This window comes from Rhinichthys klamathensis, unplaced genomic scaffold (genome assembly GCF_029890125.1).
Source record: "Rhinichthys klamathensis goyatoka isolate OS25496 unplaced genomic scaffold, OSU_Roscu_1.1 h1tg000040l_1, whole genome shotgun sequence".
Taxonomy (NCBI): Eukaryota; Metazoa; Chordata; class Actinopteri; order Cypriniformes; family Leuciscidae; genus Rhinichthys; species Rhinichthys klamathensis.
In genome coordinates, this window is record NW_026606587.1 from 8778226 (window position 1) to 8793246 (window position 15021).

General features: G+C 42.3%; 1 protein-coding gene across 5 annotated transcripts in view; it reads right to left on the reverse strand.

Moving 5' to 3' along the window:
- Positions 1–12401: 12401 nt before the first annotated feature.
- acot7 (acyl-CoA thioesterase 7) overlaps positions 12402–15021 on the reverse strand; it is a 129625-nt gene continuing 127005 nt past the window's right edge. For all 5 annotated transcript variants that reach the window (XM_056246763.1, XM_056246764.1, XM_056246762.1 and 2 more), the window contains one exon: positions 12402–12781. In XM_056246763.1, coding sequence (XP_056102738.1) covers positions 12683–12781 — 99 coding nt within the window. In that variant the 3' untranslated portion in view covers positions 12402–12682. The remainder of the gene's footprint in view (positions 12782–15021) is intronic.

Sequence of the window (15021 nt, forward strand, 5' to 3'; positions counted from 1 at the left end):
AAGTTTCAGGTGAGGATCAAGGGTCTTAATACATAATATAATAATAGTAATCAGCTGATTGTCTCACGAACGTAACCAGCACATTCTCCCCACATAGCAAACCCATAATACAGCGAGGGAGAAGAACCACATGAAACTATGCAACTATATATTTTTTCTAACAGGGTAGTAAAAGTTCCCCTTCAGGGACTACCGCTGCGTGTAATCGCAGTGGGAACGCCCTCAGCGTGACGCGTCTGAAGCATGAATGAAATCAGTCAATGGAGAGAATGAACGTACGGCGAGTGACGTCATCGACCAGGAAGCTATAAATATCTCCTGAGCACACAATACGCCAGCTTTTAGACACTTCAGCAGCTCTGTGTGTGTCTGAATCTGTCGATTGTGTTTGTCTGTTTTGTCAGGAGTTTATCACTATATATTTTATATAAAAAAAACAATATGAGCGAGCAGTATAAGAAGTGTGTTCCCCCCTGTACTCGATACATCACAGGTGGGGATTCACACGAGCTATGTGTGGCTTGTTTGGGAGTGCAGCATGCCCAGTCGGCTCTCGAGGGAGTCGATTGTCAGCATTGCGAGCGTTTTCCCTTGAGAACTCTGCGCTCGCGGCGATCGCTCTTCGAGGAGAGTGGTTTGCTGCGAGCTCCCCGAGGCTCGGGTCCCGCTTCTGTTGAGGCAGAGCGGCGGCGCTTGTCTTGGGGCTCGCAGATGGATCTCACTGGTGACATTGAGACGGGCTCCGCCCTATCTCAGCTATCTCCGCCGAGATCTAGTGCCTCTCACCCGGCTCTGGAAGCACGCGCTGCGGCGGTTACTTCTGCCCGGGTGGAGGCACATGATGATGTTGAATTGAGATTATCCAGTTCTGAGGAGCTGGATGTCGAAAGTTTTGCATCAGAGGAAACTAGTTTATCACATTATACTGCAAATGAAGAAGGTTTGATGGAATGTGTTATCTCGGGCTGTTGAAAAGCTAAGAAGAAAAAAAAAGAAAACAGTATCGAGTGGCCAGCTGATAGACAGGATTCTAGAATTAAAAGCAAACTAGATGATAGATTTCTGTCTGCACGACCTCAACCTTCTCGCCGGTGCTTACCGTTCTTCCCAGATCTTCATGCTGAGGTTTCAAAGACCTGGGTTAGACCGGTTTCAAGCAGAATTTACACAAATCAGTCCAATGCTTATGGTAACATTGTTGGTGCTAAATCTGCTGGTTATGTGACGATGCTGTAGGCGGAGGAGACGCTCGCGAGCTATCTCTCTCCTGCTTCATCGTCTTCACTTAAAGCACCGGCTCTTCCACCAAAAAAAAAAAAAAAAAAAACCTCTGTGCTGGTGGGGAAGGCTTACTCGGTGGCTGGGCAGGCGGCTGCATGTTTGTATACGATGGCTTTTATGCAGGCTTTTCAGGCCGACCTGCTCAAAGGAAAATCTGAGGGGGGTCCCCGCTGAGAGAGACTTGCGTTCACCTCCCTTAAGGCTGCCCTGTCTCTCCCGGCGCCCTCAGGGGCCCGTCCTACTAACCCTGCCGAAACAGGGCGTAGAAGGGTCTGGCGAGTGCTTTCCCAAGGGACGCTCACCGCCTCTAAGGAGGGTTCTAGTGTGTTCAGACCAGTCGTTCCCTGCTGGTGCGCCGTTACAGGGCACTGTGTCTGTCACGCAGAATGTTCAACCAGAGCAAAATCTTTCGTCGAGTTCGTCTTCCAAAAGAGCACAGCAGAAGCGGAGTGTCACGTCTTGTCGACTCTGAGGGTGGTCCCCATCGGGAAAAACTTGAGTTCACCGCACAAAAACACGGTGCCCTGTCTTTCTCGATGCCCTCAGGGGACTGTTCTACTAACCCTGCCTATACAGGGCGTAGAGAGACTCGGCGAGCGATTTCCTGAGGGACGCTCGCCCCCTCCAAGGAGGGTTGTGGAGTGCTCAGACCAGCTGTTTCCTGCCAGTATGTTACAGGGCGCTGTGTCTGTCACTCGGGATGTTCATCCAGAGGCCAGCCTCAAGAGGCTGGTTCCCTTAGTAGAGTTCCTGGCGGAATGGGAAATGCTTCCCAATTTTTCTCAGTGGGTCCTGAATATTATAAAGAACGGGTACGCTATTCAGTTCAGAACGCGTCCACCTCGGTTCAGAGGGGTTCTGCCCCGAGAAGGCTCTGGTATTAGAACAGGAGGTAAAAACTCTGCTGCAAAAAGGGGCTATAGAACGGGTTCCCCCACCCAGCAGGGAGTTAGGATACTACAGCCGGTACTTCATCGAAAAAAAAAAATCCTGACGTGCTGAACGTCAGGACTCTGAGGGTGGTCCCCATCGTGAAAGACCTGAGTTCACTGCACAAGAACACGGTGCCCTGTCTTTTCCGATGCCCTCAGGGGTCTGCTCTACTAACCCTGCCTTCACAGGGCGCAGAGAGACTCGGCGAGCGATTTCCCGAGGGACGCTCGCCCCCTCCGAGGAGGGTTGTGGAGTGCCCAGACCAGCTGTTCCCTGCCAGTACGTTACAGGGCGCTGTGTCTGTCACTCGGGATGTTCAAATCAGATCCGAGGACTGGTTTGTCATGATAGATCTAAAGGACGTTTACTTCCATGTATCTATCCTCCCTCAACACAGGAAGTTCCTGAGGTTCGCTTTCGGGGGCGAAGCGTACCAATATCGGGTTCTTCCGTTCGGCCTAGCACTGTCACCCAAAACATTCACGAAGTGTATGGATGCTGCTATAGCCCCGCTGAGGTTACAGGGCATCCGCATTCTGAACTATATAGACGATTGCTTGATTCTAGCTCAATCGGAACAACAGGCGGTTCGGCACCGAGATGTCGTTCTTGCTCATATCAAGTGACTGGGGCTGAGGCTCAACGCCAAAAAGAGTGTTCTTTCTCCATTACAGAGAACCACTTTTCTAGGTGTAGTGTGGGATTCAACGACGATGCAGGCACGATTGTCACCTGCTCGTATTGCTTTGATTCTCGCCGCAGTAGATCAGGTCAAGCTAGGCCAGTCATCTACTGTAAAACAGTTCCAGAGACTGTTAGGTCTCACGGCAGCTGCGTCCAACGTGATACCTCTTGGCCTCTTGTACATGAGACTGTTACAGTGGTGGCTCAGGACCAAGGGATTCTCCCCGAGGGGAAATCCGCTTCGCATGATCGTGAGTTCGCGACGGTGTCATCACGCCCTGATCATGTGGAAAGATCCTTGGTTTCTGTCCCAAGGCCCTGTGTTAGGAGCTCCTTGTCGTCCCGTTATGCTAACGACAGATGCCTCTCTCACGGGTTGGGGGGCGATCATGGATGGTCGCCCGGCTCAGGGTCTGTGGGAGGACCATCATCGTCTGTGGCACTTAAACTGCCTAGAGATGTTGGCGGTGTTTCAGGCTCTGAAACACTTCCTCCCAGACCTAAGGGGCCACCATGTTCTTGTCCGGACAGACAACACATCGGTGGTTTCTTATATCAACCATCAGGGGGGTCTGCGTTCTCGCCCGCTTTACAAACTGGCACGTCAGATCCTTCTATGGTCCCAGGGGAAAATTCTTTCTCTGAGAGCTATTTATCTCCCGGGGTATTTAAATCAGGGGGCAGACATCCTGTCAAGACAGGGGCCGAGGCCCGGGGAATGGAGTCTTCACCCCGAGGTGGTGGAGCTCCTATGGGGACATTTCGGTCGTGCCGAGGTAGACCTATTTGCGTCCCGAGAGACATCACACTGTCCACTGTGGTTCTCTCTCAGCCAGCCAGCCCCACTGGGGTTGGATGCGATGGTACATCCGTGGCCGAGGTCACGCCTGTACGCTTTTCCCCCGATCGCTCTGCTCCCAGGAGTTCTGGAGAGGGTTCGCCGGGACGGGCTCAGTCTCCTGCTAATAGCCCCGTTCTGGCCGGCCCGAGTATGGTTTGCGGACCTAGTGTCTCTCCTCGACGGCTCTCCCCTAGAGATACCGATCAGGAGAGATCTGCTCTCTCAGGCGAGTGGGTTGATCCTTCACCCCCGTCCAGAGCTATGGAGGCTGTGGGCTTGGCCTCTGAGGGGGCCCAGCTCATAGATTCTGGTCTCTCGGCTGAGGTCGTTGAGACCATCCTCCGATCCAGAGCTCCCTCCACGAGGAAGTTATATGCCGCGAGGTGGAAACTTTTCACCTCTTGGTGTGGAGAGCGCCAGCAGGACCCAGTTAACTGCCCGGTTGGTACAGTGCTGGATTTCCTGCAGGACCGTCTCTCCACAGGGTTATCCCACTCCACACTGAAGGTGTATGTGGCGGCCTTAGCTGCTTACCACACCCCTTCAAGTGGAGGTTCCCTCGGGAAACACCCACTTATGTCTCGCTTCCTTCGTGGCACCTTGAGGCTGAGGCCTGCAGTTCGCACGAGGGTACCAGCTTGGGATCTGGCCATCATCTTAGAAGGTCTCTCCCTTGCTCCTTTCGAGCCCATCGAGGAAGTTTCGGAAAAGTTTCTTACTCTAAAGACTATCCTTCTTCTCGCTATTTCATCTCTAAAAAGAATTGGAGATATTCAAGCACTTTCGGTGGCTCCCTCGTGCCTGGAATTTGCTCCTGGTATGGTTAAGGCCTTTCTCTTTCCGAGACCAGGTTATGTTCCTAAGGTTCCAACTGTTTCTGTTAGGCCTATAGTTCTGCAGGTTTTCTGTCCTCCGCCTTTTCTGATGTCAGACCAGGAGAAACTTTTGGCTGTAAGGGCTCATTCCACCCGGAGTATGGCTGCTTCTACAGCTCTTCTTTCAGGAGCTTCTCTTCAGTACGTTTGTGATGCGGCAGGCTGGTCCTCACCGCACACTTTCATTAGATTTTATTCCCTCGATCTTAGCTCCGCTCCCGGGGCTCAGGTTCTCTCGTCGGTTTGTGTCTCCTAATGACACACGACGGGGATTTGGTCGTATGGGGATGTGGGTATTGCGTTCCCACTGCGATTACACGCAGCGGTAGTCCCTGAAGGGGAACGTCCCGGGTTACGTATGTAACCCTAGTTCCCCGAAGGGACGGACGCTGCGTGTCCTGCCATACTCTCGGCATCCCCTTGGGTCGCTGCTTCAGTAACTTTTAAGCTGGCGTATTGTGTGCTCAGGGGATATTTATAGCTTCCTGGTCGATGACGTCACTCGCCGTACGCTCATTCTCTCCATTGACTGATTTCATTCATGCTTCAGACGCGTCACGCTGAGGGCGTTCCCACTGCGATTACACGCAGCGTCCGTCCCTTCGGGGAACTAGGGTTACATACGTAACCCGGGACGTTTAGCTGGCTAAATATGAGCTGTTACTGTGGCTGAGCTAGTTAAAGCGTTAAGCCTTGTTTAAACTCGACGCGTCCGCATGAGCCCGAAGGTGCGTGCGGCAAAAATGATGTGATTGTAACAGCGCGCGCGCCTCCGCATCCCCTAGACACCACTTACTACACACAATAGGCTTTTTTTTCTCTGATTTTGGAAACTCGATCGACTTAAAATGCTTCCAAGATCGACGGTTTGGTGATTCCTGTAACTGTTTTACGGTCAATGACAAGAGTAGCCTACTAATCAGCTGTCTCACGAACTTAAACAGCACATTTATCCCCACATAGCAAAGCCATAACACAGCGAGGGAGAAGAATTAAGTTACATGAAACAATCCAACTACATATTTACACCACTGACAAGGGAAAAGTCACTACTCACGGTGTTTATGACTAGCTTCTTCTAGCTTTCTGCGGCTTCTCTTTCAAGGTAGTGACGAAACGCGCTCTGTAACGCTGTTTGTTCGCGTTCGGCTACGGTAGAAACATGACGTCACAATATGGCGACCTTCATAGAAGGGGATTCCCGCGCCTATGTAGATATAAATGCCTCATTCTAAGGTAATAAAAACATTACGGTTTATTAAGTAAGTTCTTTATACACCACTGAACTCATAGTTATGGATGTCATATTGCATTTCTGTTAAAGGAGTCATAACCTGTCATTTTCACTTTTCCACGAGAATCAATGTATGTTATGATTGCCTAACGATTATACATTGGCCGGGAAGCCGATATTCAAAAGTGAAGCGTTTGTTTACCCCAGGGTTCGTAAACCAGCCCACGTGCACGCGCACTCAAATACGAGATTTTAATTTCTCCCCCGACTTGACGTCAAGACGGGGCAGGATATACCATATATGGACACCGCAGACATATGCTGCAGGAAGCCTGCCCTGCCCCTCTCCCCCTCATATTCAGTCAAGAAAGATGCAGAAATGTAGTGCACACGTGAGTTGCTCTGTGGTTGACTGCCAGAATCAACATTCAAATGTGTTTTCTCTACCAAAAACGGACCAAACTACCAGGGACCAGTGGATGAAATTCATTTTTAATGACGCTGTTCCAACAACCCTATCAACTGGCTCAACGCTAAACATGTGTCTGCGCTAAACATTTTACACAGGAATCATCACGTTACATGTCTGTAGATGAAAAATATTGAATGTCTAAAAAACCACAACGTGAAACAAGGCAAAAACAACACATGATAGCAAACGTTGATCTCTATAACCACTGTAAGCTGATAAAAAAAGTAGACTACATCTCCGTTAATGTAATCTACATTAAATAAAAGGTAAACTTATGTGGGAGCAAATAGCAACAAACGTTTTAGCTCGTTACTGATGTTAATGCATGTCTCAGTCAAAATGATTGTCTTTACCATTCAGAGACATGTTGATGTAGACGTCCTTCCATTGACTCTATATCTTTCGTTTCCAGCTCTGGTTCAGAGTCTGGCTCAAACATATATGGTTGAATTCCGTAGGTCGGGTTGATTCACAACTTGCGCCATGATGTCATTTTGGAATGATATGCTGAAGTTACCTGCGGTGTCAAGCCCCCTCCTTCCTGGCACCAATCAACGCGCCCCTCATTTGCATTATTAAAATGACTGTCCACGACAGCCAAAATATCGCATCAGATCTCGCGAGACAATAATGCATTCAGAAATAAGGGTCAGAGGAGCTCTGTGTTTACTTTTTTTCCACTTTTCTTTTTTAGAAGGGCCTGAAAGACTATAATAGAGCGTGGGTATCCAAGGTAATACTAGGTTATGACTTCTTTAATAGATACTCAAAAATGTTACACATTGCACCTTTAATGAATTTTAATTTAAATAAAATAAATGTAATGAGAGCTTGATGAAAGATAAATGTCTTTCATAAATTAGGTGTAAATTCATTACAAATGTTATTGTTAAAGGGATAGTTCACCCCAAAATGTCATAATTTACTCACGCTAATGTCATTCCAAACCTGTATGACTTTTTTTCTGTGGAACATAAAAGAAAATCATTTGAGAATGTTTGTCCATGCAATAGAAGTCAAGAGTAACCAAAATGGTTTGGTTACCAACATTCTTCAAAATATCTTATTTTGTGTTTCACAGAAGAGAGAAAGTCATTCCAGTTTGGAACGACACGAGGTTGATTAAATGATGACAGAATTTAATAGCAGTAAATTTACTTTACGGCATCTAAAGCTCAGAATCAGTGCTTTACTGTCAAGTGCATTTCTATGTGACAAAAATGTAATATTACGTTTTTAACCTGCATTCCCAGTAAATGCAATAACATCTATCATTATTTGTTTCTGTCCTATTTAATTTAATAATTCCAAGTTAAGGCCCTAACCCCAGCAAAATTTTCATGGGTGTACTCATGGGCCGATGGGCTGGATTTGTCTATGGATTTGTAGTGCACTACAACACTGTACGTATAAATCTCCATAACTTGTATTAAAAGATATGTAAAAAAATATATGAAACCATATGTTTAATATATTTGTATAATTTAGCAATTCATATACATAATATAATATATTATGAGACAGACATTATAAACATACCAGTATGTAATGTATTTTACATATAGATGTTGTCAAGATTCTGTCACTTCAGTTTTATCCTTGGTTTGGTGACAGAGCTCTGACACTCCTATTGTCTTGTCTTCATGTGAGCATGCGGTTTCGAGTTCGCTCAGGCCATACTCCCTTCTGTCCGTGTTAGTAGCTTAGTACGGAGCCTGGGAAGTAACCTGTAGAAGGAAAAAAAGAAGAAAAAAAAAACAACACCGGCAAATCTTTGACCACAGTTTAGCATTTCGTCCCCTCAGTTTATAAACCGTACTCACAGATTATTAAACTGTTCCCTCGGTTTAAGAAATCGCGCCCACGGATTACTAAACCGTACCCACGAATTTCCAACCTGTGCACTCAAATTTGAAAGCCGTACCTTCGGTTTTTTAATCCATACCCACAAATTACCCAATGAATTATGAAAGCATAGCTGGTAGCTTCATTATTTTAGTCAAAAGGGCAAAAAAATCATAGATACAATCAATATTAATATGATATATGAGTTATTACCTCAGAATCAGCTTGGGACCATGGCATTAAATTTGTTGACACTGGCCAATAAAAAAGCTTTTAATGAAACTTTACCTTCAGGGCATGGTCCCAATGACACATACCGAGTTTCGTAATGATACATTAATGCGTTTGTAAAATACATTATTTCAGGACAAAATTCAAAATGGCCATTGCCTAAAATAGCCAAAATGGGAAATTCAACTCAGGATTCTGCACTGAATCAAAACTGTTTTATGATTTTTAGGCAAACCGTTCAGAAGTTATAAACAAAAATAGCCATTTTTCATATCTCTTGACCAGTTGGTGGCGCTGTGCCAAAACGCAGCATGAAGCCTCAGGTTATGCTTGCGATGACATGTACCAAATTTGGTCTGTAAACGCTAAACTGTTGCAGAGATATAGCCTTGCGTCCAATTTGGCTTGATCTTCGTCAAATTCTTCCGCACGTTATTTGAGAACAGTTGGGTTTATAAAAAAACTTTTGATAACTTTTTGCTAGTATGTTTTTTTTTTAGAAAGTTCAAAATGGCAGAAATATTTGTATGACGGAAAATTACATATGATGCAATTGAATCAAGGAATCAGAGGAAAAATCATTTTGGGTTGCACTTTATTTTACAGTACATGCACTTACAGTGTACTTCCCTAAGATAGTACTGGTTAATATAAGGTAACTACGTACATGGGTTAAGGTTAGGTTTAGGGGTAGGTTCAGAGTTAGTAACTAGTTATCATAGTAATTACAATAACTGGGTAATAAGGACATAGTATGTACATGGGGAACAGGACTGTAAGATAAATGGTTGTCCTGTTTCGCATGAACATACTATGTACTTATTGTAGTAATGACACTATCTAGGTACTAACCCTGAACATATACCTAAACCTAAACCTTACACTACTCAGTATGGTAACACTTTATTTTATAGTTGTTACACGTTACATCATGTAGTTTCTATTGTAATTACTATAAATTATGCATTTATAATTATGCAATTACATGCTACCTAATCCTAACCCTATAGTAAGTACACGTAGTTAATTAATATTATTCCGTACTTAAATGTTACACTGTAACAAGGAAACCTTAAACTAAAGTGTGACCCTCAGTACTTTTGTGGGTAAGTACACTGTAAGTACATTGAAAGTGCAAATACTGTAAAATAAAGTGCAACCGAATAAAGTGCTACGGAACTTTGTTTCTAGCCCTTACGGTTCAGAAGTTGTTAGCATAACTGCAAGTAAAACTTAGGACAGTTGGTGGCGCTAGAGGGATTGAGTTAGAGATTTTTACCATACAGTTCTATGGGGTCCCATAGACTAAAAAGAAGAAGAAGACTATCACACTTTTAGTGCTTGGCCCCTAATAATAATAATAATGATGATGATAGGTGCCAAATTATGTTTCTGCCTGCCAGCCCATGTTCCATACAATTAATTCTAGGCTACTTGTTTGAATTAATTTCTCCATGGTACTGTCTTTTTCTCTGTGCGATGGTGCGCTTGATGAATGAATTACACAAAAGTTATTTGTGTCTTGCGAAAGCAAATACATTACCAACCAAACAAAAAAAACTGTTGCACTCTCGCCAGTTAATTACTTAAAATGCTATTTATTATTGTGCAAAAAACAGAAAGCACAAGCTTTTGTCTCATGCTATTATGTTGTAATGTTAAACATAACAGTGAAATTGTGTGTATTATGACCTGCCGGGACCCGATGTGAGATCCACCAATCAGAGAGGCTCCCGAATCTCAATCGACTTTTTGATTGGTTACGATGGAGAATATGTTTTTGGCCGAGCACCCTCAGGATAGGTGCTAATGATTATTATTAATAATAAATCCTATGGTGTTGAATAATGAATGGAGGCTTATGCTCCTTGGCCGACTGAAGGTTGTCATGGCTTGATGTATTTTGAATTGATGTTTGCCAAAAGGCTAGTAAAAGCGCTGGCGTAAAATGCATTTTGTATTGAAAGTACTCCAACCCCTGATGTCTGCTCTCTAATCACTTTCGCGTTACTTTAATGTCATACACTGATCTTTCTGTGCAGCGTCGCTTCAATGGCTGTGTGTTTGTGGTGAGTATTTAAACTGTCCTCATTTGGCATTGTAATGACAGGTGTGTGTGATTTGTCCTTAGTGCTTAGCTTGCTGTTAACTTAGGGGCTGTTTACATGATACTTTTTTTTCATTTACATGACAACTTTTGAAAAAAGGGTTTTTGAAAAAAAACAAAAACAAATCGGTTTGACAACATTTTTCTGAATGCGAAAAACATAAAGGAAAACTTTTCCAATTTTTAGTACAGTTTTTGTGTAAATGGCCTCTTAAATACATTCCTTTCGTTTTACCAAGTTTCCTGTTACCCTTGTTTCCCTGTATCTCTGTGAGAGTCTGTTTGACTGATCTCCTGTAAACAAACCATACATTTAATTTAAGTTCCCATCATTGTGTTCAATTCATTGTTAAAGGTATTGTAGGTAGGAATTTTATAAAAAACTTTTTTCCAAATTTGTTTAAACTTTCTGTATATATCAATGCATAATTAAAATGTAAGTACTCTGAAAAAGAAAGTATAAAAATCAAGTGTCTGTAGACCTCTCACGACTGTTTTAAAGACAGCTCATTATTTCCATTCACTCCACCCCCTCCCTTCTGGGCTCCTTCCAAAGCCACGCCCCTAAAACACATGAACTCGCGACTCCGACCGCTGAGCTGAAGACGCATTATTTACCTGAGACGAGCGGAGAGGAAGGAGCGCAGTGCATGTAGTGACATCATGTCAGAATCACATGTAATAAAAAAATCTAACTTTATCATTATGAAGATAAACAAATAAGATGTATTTTAGTACTCACTATCAAGCTAGCATATTGATATTGGTAAAGTTTAAAATATATTTTGATTCGCTAACGAGCTAGTTATCTATAAGGCAAAGCTAAAAACAGGTTGCATGATACACGTTTTTCCATTGCCATCATTTACACTGTGATGAAGATGAATTTCGTGTAACATTCATAACATACCGTATATGGTGTTCTGCATGTAAGAGTTTCCATGATGAAAGCATTGTTGACTCTGATGAGGACTACACTCGAGACAAGTACCGCATCGTCAGCTCGAGGACAGATCCGGGGTCGAGGGCGAAGCAGAGGAGGGTCGTCACAAGGCGTCACTTTTCAGCCCCTTGAGGTCTCTCAGTTCTCGCCATCGCTGGAAAGCCACGCCGATATTGACACGTGTTTTATTTCGTTGTTTATCCAAAGACTTTTTGTTCATTACCTTTTCTAGTAACGTTACTGTCTTCCTTTTTTTGCCTGGTTAAGGTTTGCCTTCGCGAACTGCATATGTGAATTTTGATTGGTCTTTCTCTGCCATTGTTTTGCTATTCCTAGGTTCCGTGCCTCTTGAATTTCTCAAATCAAACGGATACGCGCAAGTGGGCAGGTCCTGTGTGGCAAAAGGGTGGTTGTCATGGTTGCGAGAGAGTGACAGTCGCATAAGCCAATACTTTGTTTCGTCCCGGAAGGAAATAATGAGCTGTGTATAGTGCAGATTAAACGGTCTAGAGTCACTCGATTTTTATACTCTTTTTATCAGAGTACTTACATTTTAATTATGCATTGATATATACAGAAAGTTTAAACAAATTTGGAAAAAAGTTTTTTTTATAAAATTCCTACCTACAATACCTTTAATTGTATTCACCTGTTTAATTTTCAAACCTATAAAACTCCCGCTCCTGGGTTCAACTGCATATTTGTGACTGTGTGCTCTTGACATCCGGAGTGCTATTTAAGTGCTTGTACCAACTGCTGATTGTAGTCTTTTTAACAAAATGATATGTGTCGTATTAAAGAATAAACCGTTTCTATAATCAGCATTTTAGGGAGATGAACGACTGTAAGTCTTTTTACTGATCTATCTGTCTGTCTGTCAAACTTAAAAGCAATTTGATCATACAAATCTGTCAATCCAGCATTATGGATAGATATTTCACAGCAAATCAGATGCTGCATTATTAGGCTTTTATTAGTGCATAATACACTTATGCAGATTTCACAAATAACTTGTTACAATGAAACATATTTCAATCCACTTAAGATACATACAGTATAGACAAAGTGCTTTGGTAAACGCAGCCAATAGTCAATTAAACCTATATTTTTCTTTCTATTAGGTGAACTGCATTTAGAATAAGAGCGGTTCTTGATATATATAGTAAGTTGTACGTTGATGCTCTATTATACCAGAATTTTCTTCTACAACACAATATGGTGTTTGTGTTGTTAAAGTCATTGATGACACTCCTTATCTGCGAGTCTCTTTGCCTTGTTCTGCAGGTAGCGTGCTTTTCCTTCTTCAAACCGTCTCTGCTCCTCTTCACCTTCCAACTGCAAGAAAATAAATGACATTTTACACCCAGTTGAATACTGTTGAATACTGTGATATGCTGGAAACGCTTCAATTTTAAAGGTCATACACATATCATGGAAAACCACTAAAGTGTTGAGAACATTATCAGAATATTTGAACACAAACACACACAGACACTTCCACATTTTTTGCTTCCCCACTTGAGCATGGAATGTCTGTCAACTGCAGTGAATGTTTGCAGATGTGAGTTATTGTAAAGTACAGAAGCTACTGTATACACAACTACACAATGAATTATTTGAATTTAAAGCACAAGAGAACTTTAATGGTGGAAACATGTCAAAAGATTGTCTTGGAATGTAGCATTGCCTAATTGTTACTGGGTGTACGGAAACTGTAAAAACATCAATATAAAATCTCATGCTATATCCAGTTAGTCCCCATATCTTGATTTTGTTTGAATATCTATCACCACCAAATATCTTGCATAATTGTTCTAAATGTGATGAAAGTGGTTTGAAATGTAATCAGAATTGAACTAACTGTTGGTAATTATTGTCAATTGTCTTTAAAAAATGTATATTATGATGAATCAAATGTCTACTGTACATTAGTTAACATGAACTACCAATGAGCTAGTATAGAATTTGTTAATCGTATTGTTAATCTCAACATTTACTAGTATCTTTTTCAATTAAAATTTGTATTAGTTTACTGTGAACTAACAAGTACAAGCAATGCACAATTGTATTTTTATAAACAGATTAATAATGCTGTGAAAATATAATGCTTATTTTTGAGTTTATTTTGAGTGCTAGCTACATTATTACATGAGCGAATTTCTTGGAGATCTAAAACAAGACAATAGATGTTTGTTTTTTGGACCACAGCTTCATCATGGACAAACAACAATACTGTGTGAGAGAGCAGGATGTCAGTTGACGTTAGGCTTCAACTTGCAGCTGCACACTACACCATGGCTATTCTTATCATTGGCTATAGGTCACCAGCTAGTCATGCGCGGCAGTGGCAGATGGCGGCCAACCTTAGGGAACAAACTGTGCAATGACTGAAGCAGCCTGGCTGATGAGGGCATGTGCACAAATGAGGATCGGAGATATAGAATGCATATCCACAGCAATGTTATATAAGCACAAGCTAAGCACATACACTATACTTCACAGGGGTACTGATATTGAGGCTCAGAAAAGTTCATTTTATGGTGACCCAGTTTAATGGAGAACATATGAATTATTGCTTCTTTTTTTTTTAAAGTGGCGTGCAGTTGATCGATTAAAGCAGTAAGACACTTGAGGCTGTGCCTTACAGTGATTTTACCATGGCTAAAGGGTGTTATGCAGAACAGAACAGGGTAAAAAGGATTAACTATTATTATGATTAATGGCAATTTGAAAAAGACACCAGGAATAGTTACATTTCTTAACAATAACTATTGGAATAAACAATTCTTCCACAATGTCATATAGTTAATTAGTGTAAAATGAGGATGTTTTTAGTTGCCAAGCAACATGCATCTCACTGCATTCATACATAATGTGTCTTCATAGAGGTGTATTTATCACCCTTTTACAACAGTTTTAAACATGGCTCATCCAACCAGTGGGAACTATCCTTTTCATAATTCCTCTTTAATCACTGTAAATTCATCAGTGAATGTGTGAACAACAAAAACATGGACATTCTGAGAATGGTTAAATGGGTTAATAAATGTGACTACATTAATATAGAATTTTTGTTGTTTTTCAAATTGCTTCTCAGGTTCTCTATGCACAATATGTATATAATGTAGAGTCAGAAGATGCTTATCACAATATAATCCCCAACAGAGTGATCAGGACCCCAATGCAAAGCTACTTAAAACAATTTTGTTAGCTTACTTTTACATTATGTAGACAAATGTTATAAAGATTAGATGCCTTGGACACTGGTCAATTCATTACAGAAATATACTGCATTTGACTTGATTGGCTGACAAAAATGAAATATTTTATAAAGCTGTGTATATTTAATAAAATGGTATAATTCTATAATTAATGAAACTTGCCTCTTGCAACAAAAGCAAAACAGAAAAGCCCTCCCCGTTATTTCTGTCTGAAAACAACATCATGTGACCTTGAAGGAAGTCCTGGCTGGGTCAGTGACTGTCCTGTTGCTCAGGGCTTGTGATGAGGCCAAGAAAAGACACGGGGCCATGGCAGCAGTGCTTGTCTTGAACAAATTAAATTAAGCTGGAGGG